Source organism: Pipra filicauda, unplaced genomic scaffold (genome assembly GCF_003945595.2).
Source record: "Pipra filicauda isolate LSUMZ 115617 unplaced genomic scaffold, ASM394559v2 scaffold63_size3267554_pilon, whole genome shotgun sequence".
Lineage (NCBI taxonomy): Eukaryota > Metazoa > Chordata > Aves > Passeriformes > Pipridae > Pipra > Pipra filicauda.
In genome coordinates, this window is record NW_024104798.1 from 2,887,762 (window position 1) to 2,912,698 (window position 24,937).

A 24,937-nucleotide genomic window follows, 5' to 3' on the forward strand; every position below is an offset into this window, starting at 1 on the left:
TAACTTATGAATATGGAGCAGATAATGATAAATGGAGCAACAGCGAATATTGATGGCTTTGTGTCTTTGAAAAATTATGTGATCTTTGTCCCAGGTGCCCTGCTAAAACTGGTGCATTCCTATATAGGCCTCACCAGTGCATCTGGACTGTAGTGAGGATCTGTGCCTCCAGTTAAACAAGGCACTTCATGCCTATGTTAAATCATCTGAGTAGGACAGTGAAGTCATTTGGACCTTGTTTGCACATAAATTTAAGTACTTCCTTGAAAATCTTGCTACGTTAGTCCTTATTTAGATGCAAGGTTTTCCTCTCAGATTTCTTCATTAGTATTCATATCTGGCCTTCTGATAGATCCGTGTGTCTGCAGAATGGATTGCGAAGGTCGGACTGTGCAGATCTGAGGGAGAAGCCTCACTACAGTGAGAACAACACAAATGCATGATTTTACCATATCAAGCCATGACATGGAAGTAGTACAGATGTTTTGAGAGTGCAAGAACCAGTTTTTTCATTATCTTCATCAGATCCATCAATATTCTGATCACTGAAGTGTGATAAATGGAAAGCTTGGGCTTGGTCTTGTAGAAAATTAGTGCCGGTTCTGCTGTTTGCTGTAGGGGATTTCTTGCTTGGTGCTGGTATCTGAAATTTTCTTTTAATTTTTTCTGTCTCATTTACTGCTCTTCCCTTGGAGAAGAAGGGGTACACACGGAGGAACTGGACAGTGAACTAGGTAAATCATCCATCTCTCGTTTTGATGTTTGACTTCAAGTGCACTGTTTTAAGCCTTTAATTACTTACTTTCTCCTTTGTATCATTTTGCATCTTTCAGTTTTTTTATTTCAACAAGCGTAATTTATCAGCAAAACTTCCCTAGCATTAATCTTTCCCTAGCTTCAGATCTACAGTGGTTTTCTTACTGATTGAGAGTTTGAAGAAAGCTAGAGGACCTTAATCTTGCAAAGTTGGTTCAAAGCTGCTTCCTCCTGGACCCTGCAGAAGTCGGGGGCTTTTCCTTTGGCATCACTGGCTCCAGGAAAAAGCTTATAGGTGCTGAAGTTGGAATCAAGTAGCTAATGATGCTTTTTCACCAGGGCCAAAGATATTTCCCAGACAATAGAACCTGAATGTGATTTAGAAAGTTTAAGTATTACATCAGATGCTTCTGCTGAGCTCGTGAATGAAGCAGCTGAAAATTTTGCCTCAGTCGGTGATTTTGTAAACAGATTATTTTCAGTGATGTGGTACACTTTTATTTGCTGCATCTTTTTGTGAAGGATGCTGTCTTGATATCTAATCTCAGCAGTGCTCATTGTGTTTATACTGATGGTGGAGGTAGTTGTTATTTCTGTTCAGCTATGCTCTAGTGCACTCAGAAAGCTGAAAGGATAAGAGGTTGCAGAGGATTTTATTTCCACTAGGACTATTATTGCTTTTAGAAAGGACTGTACTTACAGTTCGTAGTTCTGCGTACTGGAGGAATTGTATTACTGGGGAATTAACCTCTGGTTTCTGTAATGACTTCCAAGTAAGTGTATTCTGCTCCCTGCTTCTGTGTGATGGATATGGCATCAGCAGCCGGCAGCAGACTTTTAACACTGCTCCAGGAGCGCTTCTTCTGAATAGTATGCCTGGAATAATGTTGGAGGCCTAACTTCTTTTAGAGCAAAAATTTGAAAGAAACGACAATTTCAAGAAGAATGCATTCTATTTAGTGGTACGTGAGTGTTACGTGCAACTCATACAAATAATCAGCAGCAGACCAAGTAACATTAGAGGTAGGTGGATGCACATCAACAACCTGCAAAAGGTTCTCACGAAGCTCTACACAAACAGTGATTTAAAATGAGAGAGAGGATGAAAAAAAAACAAATTTAGAGGCAGTAATGAATTAGAAATGACCCCTTCTTTCAGTCTGCTATCAGGATCTAGTGCAAGAGAAGAGCTGAAAAAATAGATGCAGGGAAACTCATTAATTGATAAGCCTGACCCCAGTTCTGCAGGCACTTACGTACACAAGTGTTTTGCTGGACCATCACGAGGTGTTCCCTTTGTTTTAATGCAGATAAGCTTTATTGAGCTCACAGCCCATCAATACGCTGTTGAGCTGAGTGTTGAAATGTTGCAGTGTAAAGAAAGACATTTTCAAATTACTCAATTCGTTGCAGCAACATTAGGGAGGTGGCATGAAAGCTCATGGTTAGTATAAATTACTTGGTGACACATATTTAGCTCCTTAGCTTATCGACAGTTTTTGTTCTAAACATAAGGAAATTAAAAAGTGGGGATTTGCAGAGCTGCTTGTTTGCCAAGACGTGTTGAATATGGAGTAATAGGCCACCTCTTTTTAACAGAAGGTTGAACAAAAGGACACACAAATTTACCCTTAGTGTAGAATTTATCATACGTGTGGGCAGACCCTTCTGGCCTCACAAAGAGCAGTAAGAGCTGAGCGTGCTGAGGTTCTCTCCAGCTCCTTCATAGTGATGCATGGATGCAACTAAAATACCTGGTGGTTGGAGAAGTAGTGTTTTAGGAATTCATCCAGCCTCTCTGTATGTAGGGCAGGATACTAGAGCATCTCAGTAGGAATCAATGTATTTATCCCAGGCTTAAAATTGTGAAATTAAATACTTGTCCATTGAATTTACCTGCTGACAAATGCTCTGGGACTGCAGGGTGCTGCATGGATGTACCAAAATAAAAGCCATATGGCTCACTCAGGCTCCTAATAATGCAAAATGTTTTTGGAAATCTCGTATTTGTGATAAAAATCTAATGCTTTGGGTCATCTTCAGTTTGGCAGGAGAGATAGAGAAGGGAGATGAATAATTTAAAGCAGCTAAGAAGCTAGACTGTGCAACATGGCTATGGAGAATATTGCTTTTTGCTTTAGAGAACTTCCAGAAGATTGTAGAAGTCAGAAAGTGCATCTACATAATCAATAAGAAATGTGTTAAAAGCTGCAGTTTTGTATATTGTTACATCTGAAAACATAGAGATATGTTCCTTAAATAGAAAGCTGCAGAGATAGTAAACTGTAAAGATTTTGGCATAATGCCATTTTTGGGGTTAGGAAAGTGCTGTTTTTCTAATCTTATGTGAAAATGCTTTAAAAGAGAAAAAAATAAAATTTAATATCAAAATCTTTTGTGAACAGAAGAAAGGCAAAAAAAAAATTTGCTTAAACTTTTAAAATAAAAATCACTTAATAATCCAAAATAGACAAAATACATTTATCAGGAAAGCTGTGGAAAACTCATTTGAAGGCATTTGTGCATTATTTCCCCCTTCCCTCATTGACTTTTTATTTTTCTTCCACCTCAGCTTGATCTCTTTACCATTCTACTTTCACCATAGTGAAACAAGCTAAATGGCTGCCACAACCTTTGATTTTCCCAGTCTCCTGCTAGGTCTTAATTTAATTGCACTGAAAATCTGGAAGCCAGTCCCACGGTGTATTCACCTTATGGGACTCCTTTGCAAACCTGAGAGTTCCCTTTGCAAAAAGACTTTCAAGATTGGCCTCTAGCTTTCTGATTTTTTCTCACATACACTTGCAGGGTATAAAGGAATATCTATTTCTGAAGCGCTTGATCTGCTGATAAAATTATAGAGTTTCTTCATGCCCAAAAGTTAGCATTGGCTTGCATTTAATGGCTTATGTCTCAAGGAATCCAAAGATGTTCAACCCAACAAGGATAAAAAAATGATAAGAATGGGAAACTTACCTTTTGTCTGCAAAAAAGGGATATATGGAGCAAAACCTATGAAAATTGATTTCATCTGATCTCCAGCCAATTCTGAACACAAACATAAACTTTGAGTAATTAGTCCATGTGTGTTTGTATAGATTCTGTTCCTCTCCAGTCTGGAGATATTTCTGTCCTTATGGCAATGCTATTCTAGTTAATGGGCCATTGTTGATTGTATTGGCTCAGCAACTGGTGCCATTAATGAAAATAAATCTTTGTATTTGATAATAAACAAACATAAATTGCTATCAGTCTTGACTATTTCATGATAAATTTTGAGGAATTAACTTGCATGGGGTATTTGAACTTGTATTATCCAACGGTGTTGCTTTCTTTAAAATTTAAATGAATGTGCAGGGTCTGTGGGACTACATGTGCACAGTCCATGGTGTGGTAGAGCCTTTTTCTGAGTTGTTTCTTGGTATGACACAAACACACCACTCTGTATTGTTAATAGGATGATTATTTTGTTATCCATAGGCAATGGGAACATTATGTTTAAATGAGAGGCACAAGGATCAGGCCCTTAAGTAATACATCCTCAGTTGGATGCTGAAGTGTTTTTATATACATTTAGTAATTACAGTTAAAGTACTATATGTAGTCTAGAAAATCAACAGGAACAAAAGTGGATACATTTCCAAATGTTAACTTCATCTTCAGAACTGGTTTTTTGTTAATTATGCTAATTAAAAAAAGGAAGTATCTGTTACATGTGACTGTGGCAATGTGTTCTTACGTTAAGTGCTATGCAGTGAAGTACATCTGTGTGTGCCAGCCACTTGCACGGGTTCTATATGCTGAGTGTTCTTGTTAAATTCACTCTGTCCTGTTTCAAGATGTGTTTTGTGTTGAGCTCGTGACTGAGCAATGCAAATCCCAAAGAGAGGAGTAAAAAGATCCTGTTTTCAGCAGTGGTGAGCATCGGTGGCTTGGCCCTGGTATAGGAGGTGAAAGTGCTCTCTGTCAGTGGGCTACAATTGCTCGCCATAGTCTCACACACCTTCACAGGTTGGTGTTGAAATGCCCCTGGCTTGTTGCCTGCATGGACTTCCCCTGCAGTGCTCCCTCCAGAGCTGCTGCCCTTGGTGGTGAAACCAGGAGGGTACTTGAGACATGCCCAGAACATTGAGCATTTGCTCATTTCATGCAAAAAGCAGATAAAAAATGGGCTAGAATGGTCTTCTTCCCAGTGAGGTGTTAACCCAGCCCAGGGAGCCCAGGCTGGGATGTTGGTGCTGTGCTGTGCCAGCCTTTCAAAGGAGGCTGTGATCATTCTGAAAAGTGTCTGAAGCAAAACCTGAGCTACTGATGAGTTTTGCAGCTGCCTGTCAGAGAAAAACTGCTTTGAAGGCTTCAGTAATGCTTTTTCTATTTCCAGAGTTGCCTGCTGGTTGGGAGAAAATTGAGGATCCCGTATATGGTGTCTACTATGTAGAGTAAGTGCTGCTCCCTGGTTCTGGTGTGGCTGTTGGGTGGAGGAAGACTTTCCTCACAGTGGGCTCTGTGCTTTGCTGGGAGCATCTCATGCCAAGGAGGAGGAGACCCTGGTCCCCTTACAGGCTGTGGGGGTGCTATAGGGCTGGGGAGAGGGCAGTCATGCCTGGCCATTCTCCATCTATCCTGGAGTAGGAGTGGGCTCAGGGAAGACAGGAGTGCCCTGGGAGGGGGTTGAGCTCAAGGAAGACAGGAGCAACTCAGGGTTGGGGTGTGCAGGAATCCCTATATCTCACAAAGTACTTCTATCCAGAGAACATTAACAAGTGTGCAATTAACTGAGCTCGATCCCCTTCATACAGTGCCATGATCAAAATACAAGTGTGCAAAGCAGACACCAATTCAATTGTGTCAGAAGACACTCAAGAGGAGGAATGGTGAAGCTGATGTAACCAAACAACCACAGCAGAGGTTCTTGCATCAGGCTGTGTTGTTGGGAATAGAATTACAGGTTTAATGGGGCTCTCTGTGGAATTAGAACAGCTTCTCCTTTATCTAGATGTCCGATCGCTCCTTTGGGAAACCAGAGATCTGAGTTCTGTTTCATCACTGACCCCATAAAATGAATTTTTAATTATGTGTATACTCCTGTCTAGTAGGATGGCTTATGATAGTCCTCAGAATAGATATGGAATACAGTTTCTGTCTGCTTTGACTCATTTCTGACCCTACCATCTGTGCCTAGGGAAACAGGGTTAGCAAACTGTGTAATTAAGGCTTGACATTTATTTACCAAAGACATCAAGAATATTTTTCAGCTATTAAATGCCATGCCAAGAGGTCTTTACAGCATTTTTCCCTGTCACTTTATATATACATGCCCATTAGTTTTGTGGCACTCCTTACTCATTGAATTAAATCTAAAAGTAACAACAATAAGACATAATTTTATTTTACTTACTTTCTCTAAGCTAGCAAGATGGTTATAATTTTAGCATTTGTCTCTGTCCCTTCAATTCAGGCACTCTGTTATTGCATAATAGTTTTTATTGAGACACAATTGTATCATGAAAAAGTTTATATCATTTTTAAAATAGTTATCAGTTTTCTTAACTTTCTGAAAATACATTGAAATGAGAAATCTTTTACAGACCACATTAACTTGTTTTTATTTGACTAGCTAAATATTTTTCTAGCGATTTGATATTGATCTTTAGCAGAAAAAAAGTTCTGAACATAACTCTCTGGAGTGTTTCTATCACAATTACCTGAAAAATTGGTTGGTTGTTCGCGTGTTGGGTTTTAGGTTTTTTTATAAAGACACATGGGATAGGAGACAATATAATAACAAGTTCTTAATAGGAAACTTTACTTTGGATAGAAAGATGAGCTTTAAGCTGATATAATTTTCTAAGGTCTGCCTGCTCCTCTGCTGCAGAAAATCACTACTGAAAATGGCTCTTGAACAGTTGATGAACCATAAGCTGCAGGGAGTCCCAGACGTGCCCCCACCACCCCAGCATCTGTGGCTGGTGTTCACCACTTGGTTTCATAAGATGGTTAATCCTCTCGTGGAGTGCATGGCTGCTCTGCCATGCTGGGGCTGGGCTGCTTTTTTTCATTTTCCTGAGATTGGTAAGAAGTATTGGCTCTCAACGTCTCATACTGGTCGAAAGCTGCCTGACAAGTACAGCTGAAATTTCACCAATGCTGGTTTCCACTGGGAGCGTTTGATGGTGGCTGATTCTGGATAGATTTTGATTCATTTGGAGCCCAGCTCATAGCGTGCACCCCTGCAGATATTTTTAAGACACCCGGTGTGCATTGATCAGATCACTGACAGATATCATTACCAGTGGTTGGGGTTTATTTGTTTTGTTCGTTTTTAACTTTGGTGAGCCAGGGAATGACTGCACCTCTGGGAATCTGATTAAAGCAGGGATGCTACAGGCCTGTCTTTTGAAATGCAATCAGACAGAGCACCTTTTCTCCTTTAATCTCATTTTTCACAGATAGATCACTACTTTAATGTGTTTGGAGGAATTAGCCATTCCTACTCAAGACATCATATCAATACTGGAATCCTCTTGTTTTTCTAAATACTCTTTTTGGCACTACTAGGTGAGCCTTGCTCCACACTCACTGCTGTTGGGTTTGTTTGGTGTTTTACTCCTATCCTCAGAAAGAGGAGTTTCATGCCTGGCCCTCATTCCTTCTGTTTGCATAAAGGGTTTCCTAATTTATTGCTCTCTTTCATCTCCAGCCACATCAACCGGAAGACACAGTATGAAAACCCAGTTCTTGAAGCAAAGAGGAAGAAACAGCTCGAGCAACAGCAACAGCCTCCAGAAGGTTGGCACCCCTGAGGGCATCATGGTTGGGGTGTTCATGAGGGAACGTGCCCTCCCTTGCCATGGCAGCACCATGCCAAAGTGTTTGTCCTTCCTTCTGTGGCCTTAGTGTTTAAAGGCAAAGTCATGTGCACAGGAAATGTTGTGTTTGCCCTTCACATAAGATGCAGCAAAGGAGAAAATCTAGACCATATTATAACCACTTAAACACAGAAGCTTTCAGGCTTGTTAGAGAGGAAATATTTTTCTTTAGATGTCCTTTATTTCTGGAAAGTTTATAGACTTCCCAAAACCAAGTAAAACAGATGTTTTCCTGTTTAATCTGCTCCATCAAGTAGTTCAAGTAGATGGTGGTGTTCCAGTCTGCACTGGGACTCAGGCTGTCAAAGGAGATGAGGAGTGGGCATTTACATGCACTGGAAACCCCTCTACACGAGAGATTTGTTAACCCAAGACCTTTGGAAGATGTCAGGCTCTTACATGTGAAGTAATTTCATTATTTTGAAAGACTTTTTTTTCCCTCCCCTCCCCCCTCCTTTTTTTTCTTTCTTACGTTTTTTAATTTATTTTTTTCTTCAAATGCAGCCCAACTGCAGTGAGGGGCATGTGGCATTTGGGCTTGTTCTTCCACTTAGGTGCCATGAGTGCCATGGGGAATAGATTTCATTTAAATATCAAGTCCACATAGATGCAAATCAAGAGCTTGAGGTAGGATGTCCCAGCAGATAAATCAGTTGACCTGGACATAGAGATCCTCCAGAACTGGTTTTTGGACATCCCTTTCATTTCATTCCCTCTGTCTGTGACTCTGTTTCCTCTCTTGCCATGCTTCTCACATTCCTCTGCCTGAACCCCACACTCGCAGCATGTGCTTGTGCAGCAGCTCCTAGTGCTGTTGTGAAACAAGTAACATTTCCCTCTCTGCCCTCTCCAGAATGGACAGAGGAGTGTCCATCTCTCCCACCACCCGCTGCTCCAAACCATGTTTCAAACAACCAAGAGGCAGTTCGGGAAGCACCAGTGCAAGGTAACAACCTTGTTAAACGGGTTGTAAAAGAGCAACAGGGTTTTTTTCTAAGAATGAAATTCCTTGGCCACCAGCAAAGTCAATATTTCCATCACTAGTGTCACACACCAGGGCATGTGCCTGCTTACCTGAATTCCCACAGATTTTGAGACTAGTTTCAAGACCACATTTGTTGCCGAATGCAAGAGGCAAATGAGATCACGTTCATCGAGAAAAGGATTGTGGCTCCTCTGCATGAGGAGGGAATGATAGTAGAGTCTGATGTACTTTGAAGTTGTACTTATGTACTTTAGGCTATTACAGCCTTATTTATTAGTGTCAGTGGTCTGTGTAGCCGATTGCTCGTAGACCAGTTGCTTGTCTTAAGTAACTAACGAAACAGGATATGAATCATTCCTGAATTTGCAGCATGAGCTGAAGCAATGCCAGGTCAGGTTGCCAGCAAGGTCAGTGAGTTCCATTTGTACCTGCTGCAGTAAAGTGCTCTCTGGTTACAAGTGGTTGTAAGCAGGCTTCTCTTTGACTACACCTAAATTGCATGGAAAATGAATGGCATTGTCCAGGTCTGAAGGAACCAGAGCCTGGGGAAGGTGAGAGAGGGGGCATCTGGCTGGAATGCATCTTCCTGGCAGAACTGGGAGCAACTGGGAGCTGGGAAATGCTCCCATGCTCGACAGGTCAGCTGTGGTCTCCAAAGGTGGGCCTGGCAGGAGTGCTGCTGTGCCAGGCAACCTTTCCTGCCAGGAAGAGCCAGGGAATGCTCTCTGCAGCAGGTGGCAGCAGATCAGCCCTTACAAAATAGACATGAGGAATTTAGCAGTATCCAAAGCCCCCAGCACATTCCTATGGGGTATTAGAGTACATTAGAGTAATCCAGTCTGTCAGTAAGGAAAAGCATGAGAGGTCTGAGGATTGGTTGCTGACCACCAGGCACCTGGGTTTAGGCATGTTATCAGAGTGCCCCAAAAACATTGATCTTCCTCAGGGAGACATCTGTGAAAGCCAGCTCTGCCTTTTCCACTGTCAGGCTGATGCAAGGGCTGCCCAAACATCTGCACACAGTGATGGAAAGGGCCCATCACTCGGGTCCCTTCCCACTCCCGACTGCCAGCCACCGAAATGTGCAGCAGCGTTACAGGAGAGCATTAACCTGTCTCAGCACCACTCTGAGTGATGTGTCCTGGTACCTGCTGATGACTCCTCCTCTCTTTCATTCCTTCTTCTTCCTTTCTCAGCACTGCTCCCTCTTCTCTTGCTCCCCTTTTGCAGCAGCTGTTTCCAGCTTCCATATCCCCCAGCCCTGTGCCCAGAGGTTTCCATCTCTCCCCTTGATGGCACTGCTGGCAGGGACATGGGCACAAGGACCCCTCCTTGTGCCCCTGGCAACACTCTCCCAGCCTGGGCTTTGTAGATAACACTAATTTAAAATGTGATCCCCTCCCAAATCCTGTAGGTGGGACATAGCCTGTGGTGCTGCTGTCCTGTTACTGCAGGGCAAGCTCAGCCTGTATCTGTAGGCAGACACCAGGAAGCTGTGCTTGTTCTGTCTTTTGAACCAGAAATGAGCCCAGGACCAAGCCCCTCTGCAGGCTGTTCTCAGCTATGTTTGTTACCTGAGACATTGGGTTGCACTTTGATAGTCAGGGCTTCTTGCAGCTTGGAGTCTGAGCAGAGCATCTGCCCACAATCTACAGTATTACTGTGTTCCTATGCTACCCTTCAAAGGCAGAAGACTACAAGTCCTCACTCTGCCCCCTCATGAATAATCTTCAAATATACATTTTTTTTCCCCCAGTCAAAGGCTTATGAGTCTCAAATCCCCTCTCTCTCCCTCGAGGTCTCTTTTCTGAACAGAGGCCCACGGCAATGCTGCCGAGGTGTTTGAAAGTGCGCCAGCTCTCCTGGCTGTGATACCCACTGCTGATCCTGGAGCTGTCACCAGAGGGCTTAGTGGCGCAGCCTAAGTGTTAAAAACAATTAAAAGTGCAAAGGTGTTTAGTGTTGGCACTGTGAAGTACAGCAGCCATGATCCCTTTTCCAAGCCTGTGCAACATGCTTTGCAAGGGTGCACTTTTGTCTGTGCAACACCTCTTTCCCTCTGAACTGTGCTCCCAGAGAGCATTACCAGCCCTCCAGCACAGCTGCTCCGGTCCTGGGCCGCTCTTTGATCCATACTTCACACTGGCAGTGTTTCATCCACAACAGGCAAGGAGCAGAAAAGAAAGAGAAAAGGCTTCAAACAGTGTCTGAAGAACAACATCAGCGTCCTCCCCTTTTTCACCAGAGGAGGTCACAGGATGGTAGGGGTGGTGGGGCTGGGGGGTTGTACTAAAAAATATCACTGTCTTGCCAGAGCTCAGAAGTTGCTTTTTCCTCAGTGAGTTGGAGAAGGTCAAGTGGTGAAAAGCATAATGATGTTCCTTTCTGCAGAAAATCTTGCTGCAGACTCCCGTAGGAGGCATTTGTGCTGCCTCCGCCCCATCCTTCCCAGGATGGACATAACCACCTCAGGACAGAGATAAGACACGTATCTAACCAAGCATTCCCAGCTTTAATATATTCCACTCTTTAAAGCAGCATGTTTTCCCCTTTGTAGCCTTCAGGCTTTGGTGTGCACGACCACAGCTAACAAAGTGCCAGGTACTGGGGTTTTTGTTCACACCTTTTACTGCATGACTGGATCCAAGGAGACGGGTGGAGTGCCGTGAGATGAGAGGATGCAGGAGTGAAGTGCAGTCCTGTCCCTGCACACCACTGTGTTTGTCTGTGTACTTGTTAGAACAGGGATGGACAGAGGAAGAAGAGATCAAACACTCTTACCTGCCCGTTTATAGATTTTTTTTCCTAACTTCCTACACAGGAAAACCTTTTTTTACACGAAACCCTTCTGAGTTGAAAGGGAAGTTCATCCACACCAAGCTAAGGAAAAGCAGCAGGGGTTTTGGCTTCACCGTCGTTGGAGGGGATGAGCCAGATGAATTTCTCCAAATCAAAAGTTTGGTGCTTGACGGCCCTGCAGCACTGGATGGCAAAATGGAAACAGGTACCGATGCTTTATGTCAAAATCATCACCACCATTTTGATTTATCTTTATACAGCTGGTTTTATGTGCCTTTCATAAAGGACTGTAGCCCTCTTCCCCTTCTTGGGGAAAGGCATTCAGCTTTCCCATCAGCAAACCAGGAAGTGAGATACCCTGAGAGGGATATGTTCAAAATCTTAAGGCACTTAAGGTGTTGGAATTTCAGATGTCAAAATATCCAACTGAGGCTCTTCCAGCTCCTGCTCTCCCCTGAGGAGAGAAGCCAGTAGTTGTGGGGTCCCACATCAGGCTGTGGATTACTGCTCCCCATTGTGACAAGGGATGATGGATTTTTGTAGGGCTGCCCCACTATGTGTTTGTGTCTCTGCCGTGCTGCTTTCCCCTTTCCAAAGTTACTCCCAAGGAATGGGCAGAGTAGTGGGCTAGTTTGCATTTCCCTGTGTGGATGCACCAACAGCCAATTTATTTTGTGAGAAATCAGGCCCAGGATGATGGTTTAGTGGTGAAATATGAAATACGGTTTAGTGGTGAACACGGTGGAGCTGGGTTAATGATTTGACTCGATCTCAGAGGTCTTTTTCAATCTTGATTCTATGAAATCTTAGGATTCATCTGAGGTCACAACTCCTCACTTGCAGGTTGAGCATCACAGCATTAAACATCCCTGTTTTGTAGGCCCAGTGTTAATAAAATGACTCATAACTTAATCGATACCTAGATTTTAGCCTGAATTATGAGACATGACATGTGGCACTGTATTTGAGCAGTTGGTATTTGAGAGCCTTCTGTTACAGCTCTCACGTGCTCTCAGTTTTGTTTCTATCATATGTCAGTGTAGCACAGTGTGAAACACTGAGAGCCGGACTTCAAAATAGCTGTTAAACGGGCCATATACCATCATTTGAATTCATTAATTTCTTACGTGAGCCAATTCCATTTTCACTTTCAAAAACGTTTATGTACATAAAGGCCTTATGCAGTGAATCCTCTGTGTGCAGGGAGTTCTTGCTCGCCCAAGTGTCACCACCCTCCTTCCTTGTGCTGAAATGCTGCTGCTGCCTGTGAGTGGCACCTGTGGATGCTGCAGATCTGCTCTCAGGCTCTAGTCCTCACCCTCCCGGGGTGCACAAAATGTGTTTGTGTATCTGTGTCCTCTGCAGGAGACGTCATAGTGAGCGTGAACGACACCTGCGTGCTGGGGCACACTCATGCCCAAGTGGTGAAAATCTTCCAGTCCATCCCCATCGGTGCCAGCGTGGACCTAGAACTGTGCCGAGGGTACCCACTGCCCTTCGACCCCGATGATCCCAACACGAGCCTGGTCACGTCCGTGGCAATTTTGGACAAAGAACCGATCATTGTGAACGGGCAGGAAAATTATGACTCCCCAGCGAGCCACAGTAGTAAAACAGGGAAAGTAAATGGCACAAAGGAGGCGAGACCCAGCAGCCCGGCTGAGGTCTCCTCCAACGGACCCCATGGGTACCCCAATGACACGGTCTCTTTGGCGTCTTCGATAGCAACACAACCTGAACTCATAACTGTGCATATAGTGAAAGGGCCGATGGGCTTTGGGTTTACTATAGCAGACAGTCCCGGTGGGGGCGGCCAAAGAGTGAAACAAATTGTGGACAGCCCGAGGTGCCGCGGCTTGAAGGAGGGCGACCTCATAGTAGAGGTCAACAAGAAGAATGTGCAGAGCCTCACTCACAACCAGGTGGTGGATATGCTGATTGAATGTCCTAAGGGAAGCGAAGTCACGTTGCTGGTGCAGCGAGGAGGTAAGTCTTCAAAACTGCTTTAAAAAAATTTCTTCTTGAAATTAAAAAAAAAAAAAAGGCGTGTCATGAAAGATCTGCTCTGCTCTCCTAAGCTTCTCTGTGGAAATGGTTTTTGTCCTGAGGTGTAGGAACTGCCCCAGGTTGGCAGTTGTCAGGTGACATAGATGGTTAAAATTATTTATTGTATGATGCTGCACTGGCAGGGGTGCGCAGGTTCCCATGGGCACAGGCACTGCACACATCCTCTGGGAATGGGCTGAAAGGTGCTGTGGTTACACATGTGGCTACACCTTTACTTGCATAACAAACTCTGGTCTCATGCTTGTAAAACTTGAGTGTTTTAAATAGAAGATGGTCGTTTCTTGAGCTGTTCTGGGCGATGGAAAAGGCTGGTGATATGTCCTGTAATTTGCAGTGTTCAAAATCAGATACTCAATCACTCTTCACTGGGGAAGGTTACACTTGGGATACAGCTGGGAGTGTAGGAGAGGATTTAAACTTCTCCAGGTTGTAAGCAATTTTTGGACGTGTTTGTTTGCTGTGCACTTGGGACCGCTGCTCATTTTTTGTTGCGTTGCTGAGGCCACCAGCAGGTACAAAACCCATCCCCCAGGCAGTATGTCTGCAGCCCACATGGAGCATGGATGGCAGGTAGCCTGTCAGCAATCAGTCCATCCATGGGAACTCTTTCCCTACACAAAGTAAGTGTAAAGTAACCAGAGGAAGCACTCTCCACCTCTCATAGCACACTTTTATCCTGTGGATTGAGATTGCTGGAATAGGGTCAAGCTCACAGGGGAACTGCAGGTCAGCTGTTGAGTGCAAAGTCAAGAGCACAGGGGCCAACTCTCCCTCCCTCTGCTCTGGCATTGTCAGTGGGGATCTCAGAGGAACAAACTCTGGCCTCACTGTCCCATGCAGTGGTTTTTATGGAAGACACACACATTGCCTCACAGGGATGAGCAAAGTTAAGCTAACGAGTAGGTGCTGGACACAGCCTCCAGCCAGCTCTGGGAGGAGTGTGTGCAATAAAAGTACTTTTCTGATTACTTTAGTCTAAAGTGTTTTGATTAGTGATTTGTAGTTAGTGAGCAACGAAAGCCAGCCCATTTTAACCAGGGACGGGTTGCTTCCTGAATTTACAAGTCTGGTTTGTTGTTTTCAAAGACCTGTTTCGAGGCATTGAAGACATTGGTTCTGCAATTAATAGCTCTGGAGAATGCACTGCCGTTCCTATACTCCTTCCTCTTTCCAAGTGCTTACTGTGTTTTTGTATTTTGATAGTAAATTAAAAAGTAGAGAACAGAATATATTAAGAATTCGCCAATTTTCAAAGTGTGAGTTCCTTAAAGACTGTAGGTACTGTAGAGATTTAAAAAATGCACTGCGTTCTCATGATTAATATATGTATTATGGAGAAAATATGGTTGGAAGAAAAATAGCAGCTATTATTAATCCTCCTGGAGAGTGCATGTATATCTGGTAACACCATACATTAATTATTTGAATTGTGCCTGACATTTAATAATCCTTCTTATGCCTTGAAGGCATAATGAAAAGATTTGATGAGGAAATAAAAGCACAGTTTTAATAAAATAGTAAATAGTTCCCTGGTAATCTTGTTGAATCTCTCGTTTTTTAAAAAAAAATTAATTGAGAAACTAACCACATGTTGAGCATGTGCTATCACCTTCCTAGACAGGTTCCATATCAGTCTCCTTGAACTGCCTGCCTTGCTCCCTCAAGGTCCTGACATTTCCATCTCAGCACAGAACACCTGCAGTTTCAAATTTCACGCTCTCGTGGTACAGGACTCAGAGACTGTGATGGGCCTGGACCCACAGTTAATCACTGAAACAGGTTTCTCTTCATACCCAGAAGAAAGCTGGACCAAAAGGCACTCAAGCTGTGGCAGAGAAGCCAAGCAGAGTATGGACAGTGATAGCCCCAGAACCGAAAGCAGTCAGGTTTGTGCAAAGCTTGTAAGGTGATGCTGGTGGATGGGAGGCTGGATGTGCCCTGGCTGTGTGTGCTGGCAACCCAGAAACCACCTGTGTCCTGGGCTGCTCCAAAGCAGCAATTGAGGGAGGGGATACTGCCCCTCTACTCTGCCCTTGCAAGACCCCACCTGCAGTGCTGCATCCAGCCCTGGAAGGCCCCAGCACTGGAAAACCATGGACCTGTTGGAGCAAATCCAGAGGATGCCACAAAATGGTTAGAGGGATGGAGCACCTCTCCTATAGTAAAGACTGAGAGTTGGGGTTGTTCAACATGGAGAAGAGAAGGCTTCAGGGAGACCTTACAGCACCTTCTGGTACCTAAAGGGGCTACAAAATGGCTGGAGAGGGACTTCTTATAAGGGCATGTGGTGATAGAACAAGGGGAATTGGCTTTAAACTGAAAGTGAATAGGTTTAGATTAGATATTAGGAAGAAATTCTTGACTGTGATAGTGGTGAGGCCCTGGCACAGGTTTCCCAGGGAAGCTGTTGTTGCCCCATCCCTGAATCTGTTCAGGGCCACATTGGATGAAGCTTTTAGCAACCTGGTCTAGTGGAAGGTGTCTGTGCCCACAGCAGGGTCATTGGAACTAGATGATCTCTCAGTTCCCTTCCAACCCGAACTATTCTGTGATTCTATTTAAAAAAAAAAAAAAAGATGGGACTGGCTTAAATCACCCAGCACTCAGTGCTGCTGCTCTTGGGTCCTTTCTCCTGTAACTTGACCTCGTGTCACCCCTGCCAAGTCTTTTATCAGCAGTACCATCCCCAGACAAGGTGCCGCTATTTATTTTGGTCCAATGGCAGAAATGTGCTTGGCTGGAGTGTTTGATGAGTTCCTTCAGGGCCCTCGAAGCAGTTCTTCTTTAGCTTCCCTGTCACTTGTCCTTTCCTCCTCCTCCCTCTGGCGTCCAGTGAGGAAAGTGCTCAGATGCTGTCAGCATCCTTACTTCAGCCCAGCATTTGCATTCAGTCCCGCTGTGCAGGAAGCATCCCTACAACACTAAGGCTGGTGTTCAGAGTTGTTGAAATGATTTTCAGAAGTGATTACTAATCAGGCGGAAAAATATCGGGAAAAGATGCATAATATATAGGAAAAGCTCTGCCTGCTCCAAGCTGCTGGTGCACTCCCAACAAGGAGGTGTAATTGTTAAAATGCAAACCCAGAGCTGCTGAGAGCAGTGTGTAAAATATTTACTGTGAAGTGTGTTCATCTGAAGAGCTGCCTTATGGGAGTGGGAGAATCCTGACACCGCCTCAGAGTGAGGAACAGAAGGATGATTTCAGGAGGGATGAAGTCGAAATGCCCCCTCTGTGTGCTCAGCTGCTCACTTGTTATCTGAAATCATTTGCAGGACTCATGCAGGGTTGGGGCAGAGGGATGAATACTTTAATACAAAGTCCAGAGGCCCCATAGAAAACTCACCTTGTTTGTGTTCTGGTTTCATTTTTTATTTTTCCATGACTTCTCTGTAGGATTAATTTTATTATTGCTGTTGTTTCCCTGTTTCACCTGCACATAGTGCAGGATAAAACTCACTGAGCGTATCTTGAGGGGTTCAGAAAGGGTGAATGCTGAGCAGAGTCAGGGTGCAGAGGGTTAATTGGGCTGGATGCAAGAGCAGGTCAGCAAAGCTGCTTTTGCTTAGCAAAATAAAGCAACAGAGGGGACAGAATAATTATTGTTTCTATTAGGAGGGAGAGATAGAAGATACTTAAACACAAGAGTTGGCTGAAGAACAACTATGTGTTGTTTGGCCATGAGTAATTTAAACTGGAAATGAGAAGAAAGTGCCAAGCCATTAGGGCCTGTAAGTCAAACTGGAGGAGGCACAAAGGCTTTGCTGCCTGAAGGTGAAGCTCAGCACGTTTGAAGGGGATAGGACATGTTGCCTGCAACAGCAGAGGAGATTCTTGATAACCCAGCAGGACCCTTCAAGGGCTGTGTACCTCAAAATAAACCAGTGCTCCTGGCTACAAAATGCAGAATTAAGCATATGTTTTTGTCCCTGCACTGGAAAATGTGATTGCACATTTTGGTTGTTTTAAAGAACTACTCTTAAAAAGGCCACAAAAGACACAACTTTATTTTGAGTGTTTGTAGCTGAAAAGGTTCTTTTAAACTTGTAATTACAAAGCACATAAAGTACTTTTCACCAAAAAAAAAAAAAAAAAGCAGAGAAGGAAGGTAATATTATTTGCCACTTGAAATCCATTTGTCATTGAATCCTTGTCTACACACAGTAATCAACTGAAATAAGCAACTCTCAAATATCTCTCCATTCTGCCTGGATTCTATTCATAATAAAAGCAAAATTTTGTCAGAGTAATTTCCCTGCTTCCCAAGGGAATTTTATTCTGGAAGTTGTGTCTGTTTTGGGACAGGTGGGGGGCTACTTCAATGAAAGTTATTCAGCAGAACCTCTGAGCTGTATTTTTTGGAGTCACTAAGATCTAACATTTGTTTCAGTGAAAACATTTGTGTATCTTTTTCATATATTTTGTGAATTACCTCTGATTAAAGAGGATTATATTTTTCCTTTTTTCCCCCTTTTTTTTAAGTCAGCCTTCAGATTAACCAAAAATACATGTTTAGTTTGTGTTCAGTTATAAGAATTGCACTGAGCAGTGTTGGTTCAGGTTTAAATGGACAGTTTCCCTCCAAAGCTTTCACAGTTAGTGCTCACTTGCATCTTTATTCACTGGAAGGTCAAAAATAGCATAAACCTTGAGCCTGATCTACATAATCCCCTGAAGATGTGTTCCAACTTTGCCTCAGATCAAAGTTAAGGCACGCAGGTGAAATGTCACTCACATGCCATGTGCAAATCAGTGGCATTTCTAATAGCTTTCCCTAGTGCCAAATTCACATTAGACTGGGGAATGGAAATATATCTTGTGAAAAAAAAATATACTAGAGTTTCATAACTAAATGTATTTTATGGGAAGAGGAATCAATGCAATATCAACCTGTCTAAATGCTTATCAGTGGGCACCTGAGTCTTACCTTCATGTAAAAGTCCATAGTAAATCTCTTGTTTATAGTTCAATGGAATAGAAGGTGTTTGTGGGGAACAATGAGGTACGTGGAAGTGGGGAGGGATCTGTGCCAATAGTCCTGCTCAGCTGGTCCTTGACTCAGTGGGCTTAAGAAGGTGCTTGTGACACATATAACTGCAACAAGAATTTTTCAGCAATGGAACAAAATTACAAAACTCTAAAGCAATAAACCTATCAACTCTCCTTAGCTACATGGACCTTCCCTTGCTGTTCTGGTGATGCTCTTGGCATGTAACAGTAATGAGCCTCCACACTTCCCATGGGGAAGAGTTAACTTGTCCTTCCTATGCTGGAAGTGAATGCTAGAGTTCACTGCCCTGGACTTGAAGGCTCTTTGTGGAGCCTAAAATGGAAGGACATCTTTTTTTCTCTCTCTGTCTTGTGTTCATGCTTTTGAAACATCACATAGTAATATAAAAATACACATGCTTTTCTTTCTTTACGCTGTTTGCTGCAGCTCAGGCTCCCCCCAGCCAGGATAGAGAGAGTCACAGGATCCCTCAGACACAGTGGGAAAACTTTACAAACCGTATATCATAAAAACTTGTAATTGCACATTATAATAGAATAATTGAAATCAAATTGCTCTTTGATCTCTAAAATGTCAAAATACAATTTTCAGGCATAGATGAGCAGTGGCACTGAGCATTAAATACCTGAGCTGAGTGAAATCTGCTACTGCTGCAGGTTTCAGAGGACGTTCCGTCACTACTCCATCCTTTCTACCCCACTACAAACACCTGTCAGCCTGAATTCTGTAAGCAAAAATATTGCCTTTGTACTTGTTCATCAGGAACCTCTCTCCTCATGGAAAGTTTCCTCTTCCTGTCCTTAGCAGAAGTGTTGGAACTGGATCATTGAGCTGTAAGAGCCAAAAAAAAAAAAAAAAGTGTTGGAATTAGAGCTCCTTTTCAGTTGCTATTCCTAATGATGTAAAACCATGGTAATTAGAGCTGCAATCAGCTATTCAGTGCAGACTTGAACTCTTTTGAACAAGCCACTCACTTCTGTTTGCCCTTTAGGCTTGCAGTGAAGAGTGAGTTGAAAGTCATGCCACTTAAGCATCGAGCTGCCAGAAAATTTCAAACTGTCTTAGCAGCTGCTGAATTAGAGAGAAAGTGAGTCCAAACTGCATTTAGGACAAAAATCAGAACCTGGGAATCATCTGATGGTTACCACAGAGCGTGTTTACCAGTGCCAAAGCTTGTGGAATGGGAAGAGAAGTTCACCGTTTCCAGCAGTGTTTTCAGTTCTAGTACAGAGAGAGCAGAGCTTTATACTGAGGTCTTTGTCCTGTGTTTGGATCCGTAGGAACCCCTGTGAGCCCCATCTTGCTGAGCACAGAACTGCTGGTACCAGTCATCGTGCATGCCACCTTTATGGTGGTTTTTCTTGCTCTACTACCCAGCTGACCATGTTGTGGCAGCTCCTTCCCTCAACCCCCAGAGCAGGAGTAGATTTAATTCCTTTCTGCCCTCTGCTGTGCTCAACTCACTTCTGCATTTTTTGAAAAATCTTATTTCAAGTCACCTCCTTTTTTCCTTGCCTTACTTCTGGGAACCACCACTGAAGCTCCCGGTACCTTCTACTCAAGTATCTTCCATCAAACCTGTTTGTTGAATCTCTCAGCAATTTGAAACTCAGTGGAGATTATTTTGAGCTGAAAAATACCTGCTTTTGAGGAACAAATAATACCATACAGAACTAACAGGTGGGGGAATATTTTTGATAGCTCATAGGCACCCCTCACTGGTTTGTAAGTCATAGTTAGAAAATCAGAATCGTAGTACACTTGATGAAATATATGTTCACATGTAATGCCAAGATTTATTTTTCAAGTGCATTACTTTGTATTCCAGGGTTGTTACTTTGTAATTCCAGTGTTATGGGTTTCCTGATTAAACTTGGAATCTTATTTGGCATTTAAAAATCTGACTTCTTTGTTTCCTCTTGTTTTTGTTACTATTTCATTTAAGGAGATTTGCCTGGGAAGAAGGGAATCAGATTAGTAAAGTTTGTAAATTGCTCTACAAACTGTGTTAGAAGTGAAATGAAATGTTTATAAAATATTTTGCTGCGTGCCCCTTTCCGTTTTCTGAAAACAGACTATCCTAGTAAAAATATATTGTTAAAACTCATGTGCAGAGAAGGAGCAGGACTGAGGGAACCTTAAGTTGAGAATAGCTGCATCTTTTTTTTTTCCAAACTACCAAGTCACTCTTTGTTATTCTCTTCCCTCTGTTGAGTGGAATTATATTCTAGCAAGGCCAAAAAAAGATGATGAGACTTTAAAGCAAGTTTAAAGCAAGTTTGTTGTCACATTTACTATTCTCTTACAGCCTTATTCTGATGAAGGACTAGTATATCAAGAAGCAGATACAAGAATCAGTTGAAGTCAGAAAAAGATGAAATAAAGGAAATGTTACAGGTTTGGGTATTTTTAATAAGAAGTTTGAAGTTCATACCCCTGATTAGAATTGCTTATGTGCATGTATTTCAATCCACTGTGCAAGTTAATTTTCCTGTAACAGCTCCGGAGTGTTAGATACGCCTTTTTGGGACAATGCTGTGTATTGTTATGCAGCGCCATACACTGATCACTGGTAATTGGTTTTGTAAAGCAAGGGAGCAGAAAGTTGTTTTCACTTTGTGATAAAAATAAGCCGAATTTAACATTTAAAATCAGGTCGTCTTATAAATAATGTAATATTTTGGATTACACGGTGTTTTTCCCCTTCAAAGTGCTTTACAGGTGTTAATCTCAGTGACATTAGCCGTTTGTTTTTGATGATCTGAATTTGCAAGGTTTGGAATGACTCTGCTTACCAAAAACACATAGGGAGAAGTTTTGGTGCTGCTGACATCCATGGCAAGGCTCCCATTAGACTCCAGGAGGCAGCAGGGTTTCACCAAGGTTTTGGGTGCCTGCAAATGCCTACAGCCACAAAGAGTAATTGTTGGTAGCTGGTTCAGACACCAGATAGTTTGATATGTGTTACTAATGTCCATACAAATAGTGCATTTGCAGGAACTAATTAATTAGCATTACCACATCGTGCTGGAGCTTCTCAGTACGAGGCAACCAGTTGAAATAGTAAGTGACAAATTCAAATATCAAAAAGCCCAAGTGTGCAAAAATCTTTAAGCTCCCAAAATTCCAGATATAAAGATACCACACAGGAGTGCTTTCTGTCTTTTTATTTCAAGCCTCTAGTATTCATATCTGATTGCCTTTCCTAAACTATGGGAGGCTAAGGAACTCCAAGCAAAGCACATTATCATATGAACACCTGATTCTAAAAAGAGTAGCTTTATAATATTACAGTTCTGATAATAAAGGAGACTTGGCATCACTGGTATATGAACATTTTAATTGCCTGCAGAATTTCCAGCTATTGCTGGTGTGATACATGTGAAGTGCTGACACTAATCTGTTAGTCATTCGAGGCACAAGTGTTTTCCCCTCAGCTACCCTTCATTAGCTCCATTTACACTGATTCTCTCCTAGAAATGAGTAAGCAAATGAAGAGATGCCTGTGAAATCTGCTTTTTGGGTCAGCATCAGCTTTACATGAGATACCCTGCATTTTTGTGGCAGCACGGCCTATCTATGCTATAGCTTGTGTCCCCCAGATATATTTGTCATCTGAGCTCCAGAGTTGCTTGGAAGTGTAAAATAGGATAGAACAGTTGCTGATTCATTGTTTGGCATTTTGTTACACATCTTGATTAATTTCAAGGGTTGATATAATTCCCTAAAGTTTTGAGCTATTTCACAAAGGGTGCTTTAAGGCCAGGAGAAAACCTGTACTTTAATCATTAAGGAGGTGAACAATTAATGTGTTTGTAATAACGAAATAATATCAGTTCTGTGTAGACCTGTGTGCTGACAGCACAATAGTGGTGCTGTGCACATTACACGCATGGCTGCCTTTTTGTGGCAGGGAGTCTAGATCTGCTTTAGCATCAGTGAGAAAACCAGAGCATTTTCTGACTGCTGGGAGAAAAAAACATGGCTGAAATCTTCCCATCAGGATGTTTTATTGCCCAAACCACCTTATCTTGCAGAAAGCAGTAGGCTCTGAGATGAGAAGAAAACAGGGGCTTGCTTAGCAATTGAAAGATGAGAGCTCTGAAACTCTTCCTGAAGGTTTTTTTTTTTTCTCCCTAACTTGAGGTTTTGAAAGTTGGCGCTTCCCCCCCCATCCCCCCTTATGTTTTGGTTTGGTTTTGGTATTAAATGCTGAAGTGGTGTATAAGTGGAGCAACTCAAACCCACACAAGGCTTTTTTATATCAAATGTGATGTGATGTAACACAAGGTGGCACAGCAGAACCTAACACTGTGCATTAGATAAGGCAGCTTTAGCTGGAGATGTGCCTCCCACATCTTCATCAGGATTTGCAAAGCAGGAAATGGAGCAGACTTGGAGGTGTGCAGCAAGGAGGGTTTCATTCCACTCAGTTTTTCCTCCTACCCTTACGTACCACCTGGGTGGCATTTTGGTGTCCGTATACTTGTAAATAATGAGGTTTTATCAGCGACATTGCAGTTAGGTGCAGTAGCTGCTGCCCTGATTTGGCATTGTAATAACCAGTCATAACAGAACTAATGAAGTATCAGAAATCCAACAAAGGTCTTTATCACTGTAAATAAATACATTCGGAGAGTCATTAAAAGCATAGCGGGTGGGCAAAACTGAGGAAGAAGGATGGACTAGTCACTGATTTTGTTCTGAAAGAGATTGTTTTTAAATATCTATCCACCTGTCTCAAATTCTCACCATTCTGAATTTAAATTTTTTCCCATTCCGCATTGGGATGTTATGTTTATTCATTTTAAAGTTTATTTTTTCCGGGTCAGATAGACTTCTTTTTGTGATGGTGATAGTAATGAGGAGTATACAATCTTTAAGAACCTGTTAACCTGTGTCTTTTGTGCCAGAAGATCTGCAGAGTACCATGAGTTGGACTCAAGAAGTTGACAGGACTTGTAGACCAGACAGTCTTGGTAGAGGAGACTGAGCTTCAGGGAGGTGACACAGCTGGCTGAGGATGCTGGGGCAGGTCAGGACACTGTGGCTGGGGGTGCATGAAGGTAATGTTGGTAGGGATGTGCAGGTAGATAAATGTCAGGGGGTTTGTCTCCATCTTTCAGGGATAGTTTCTGGGATGTACAACTACATACTTGAAATTATGTTGAGTTACTGTTTTATTTTAATAGAAAACTATTTTAAAACTAATAAAGTTATGTTTAGCAAAAACATCTGTAAAATCATTGTCCCCTAGTAAAGGTTTTCTTTCTGTCTTAGTGTGCCATATGTGCCTTTGCACTCCTCGGGTCTGAATCTGGCTAAGCATTTTGTAAAATATTAGCTTACTATTAAGGGATGTTATTTATTAATAGCAAAATCAAACTAATGCCAAGAGAGCCCTATTTACAGGCATCCCCATTGTGCAGGCTGCTCTCTAAATATGAAATATGAGAATGTGCCATAAGCCACCAAGTTTGGGCGTGTGGATTTACACCTTGTAGCAATGCTGTGGTAAGTCTGAAGACAAATGCTCCCACTGAGCAGCATAAATAGTGATGTGACAGTAGCAAAATATGGTTTCTCCTCTCTAGTGTCCTCTATACTGAGTTTGGAGTGGCATGTGGGATTGGCCTTGAGGTGCTGCTGCCCTTTGGTACCTACGTGGCCATGCCAAGGGACAGGCAGCTGAGGAGAGGGGCTTTGGGGCTGGACATCTTCAAACTTGCAGCATGCCCCAAAAATTGTGAGATGTGTTCCAGAAATAAAGCTTGTAAGCCCTGGATTTTGTGGGCTTCTGGAAAAGAATAGTTACCTTCATGCATAGCCACACATGTATGCTTATGTATGTGAAAAATAGATATGTAATACCTGTGTATACACACACCCTTATCTATGCAAGAAGAACATGGGAGTCTCTAATTACTTTCTGATTCTGGTGTTTAGCTTCTGAAATTCGTGAGATTTCAGAAATTTAATGTCCATGTACATAATTGTTTAAATATTAACAAAGATTTTCATTTAAGCGTATGACTCCAACAGCTCGAGCTTTATGGTAAGCTCTTCATTTAATGAGCTTCAAAATAAAAATGCAAGAACTGCTGACATGCTTTCAACCATAGGCTAGATGGTAATTGTCACGCTAATTCTCAAGCTCTTTATTATCTTACTGTCTTGGCATTACCTTATATATATATTACTGCATAGTTAAATTTATATTTTCATAGTAATTAAATAGCATTTTATTAGCCTATATCTTTTTCATCGCTTCTAAAATCAATTCTCGTTTGAGATGCTGAAAATATGACTGAGACTTTAACGAGGAGGAATTGTTTAGCATCCCAACCAAAAATGAGTATTTGAAGCTAATACAATTTAACATCTTTAGAGCATCTAGAACTGAAATTCATGTTAATGGCAATAATGTTCTATGCCTCATTATGCTTTTTGTC

General features: G+C 42.4%; 1 protein-coding gene and 1 long non-coding RNA gene across 19 annotated transcripts in view; both read left to right on the plus strand.

Annotated features, from left to right (window-relative positions):
* Window positions 1-24,937, plus strand: part of MAGI1 (membrane associated guanylate kinase, WW and PDZ domain containing 1) — a 337,673-nt gene that overhangs the window by 269,721 nt on the left and 43,015 nt on the right. For 10 of the 18 annotated variants that reach the window (XM_039388377.1, XM_039388374.1, XM_027722930.2 and 7 more), the window contains exons 7-12: window positions 696-734; window positions 5,138-5,195; window positions 7,457-7,545; window positions 8,479-8,571; window positions 11,432-11,614; window positions 12,775-13,395. In XM_039388377.1, the coding sequence (XP_039244311.1) occupies window positions 696-734; window positions 5,138-5,195; window positions 7,457-7,545; window positions 8,479-8,571; window positions 11,432-11,614; window positions 12,775-13,395 (1,083 nt within the window). The remainder of the gene's footprint in view (window positions 1-695; window positions 735-5,137; window positions 5,196-7,456; window positions 7,546-8,478; window positions 8,572-11,431; window positions 11,615-12,774; window positions 13,396-24,937) is intronic. The other 8 variants (XM_039388379.1, XM_027722936.2, XM_027722934.2 and 5 more) reach the window with 4 other exon arrangements.
* LOC120324658 lies at window positions 15,280-23,583 on the plus strand. Its single transcript, XR_005566146.1, has 3 exons — window positions 15,280-15,362; window positions 20,794-20,882; window positions 23,402-23,583. It is a non-coding gene; the product is annotated as an uncharacterized LOC120324658 (long non-coding RNA).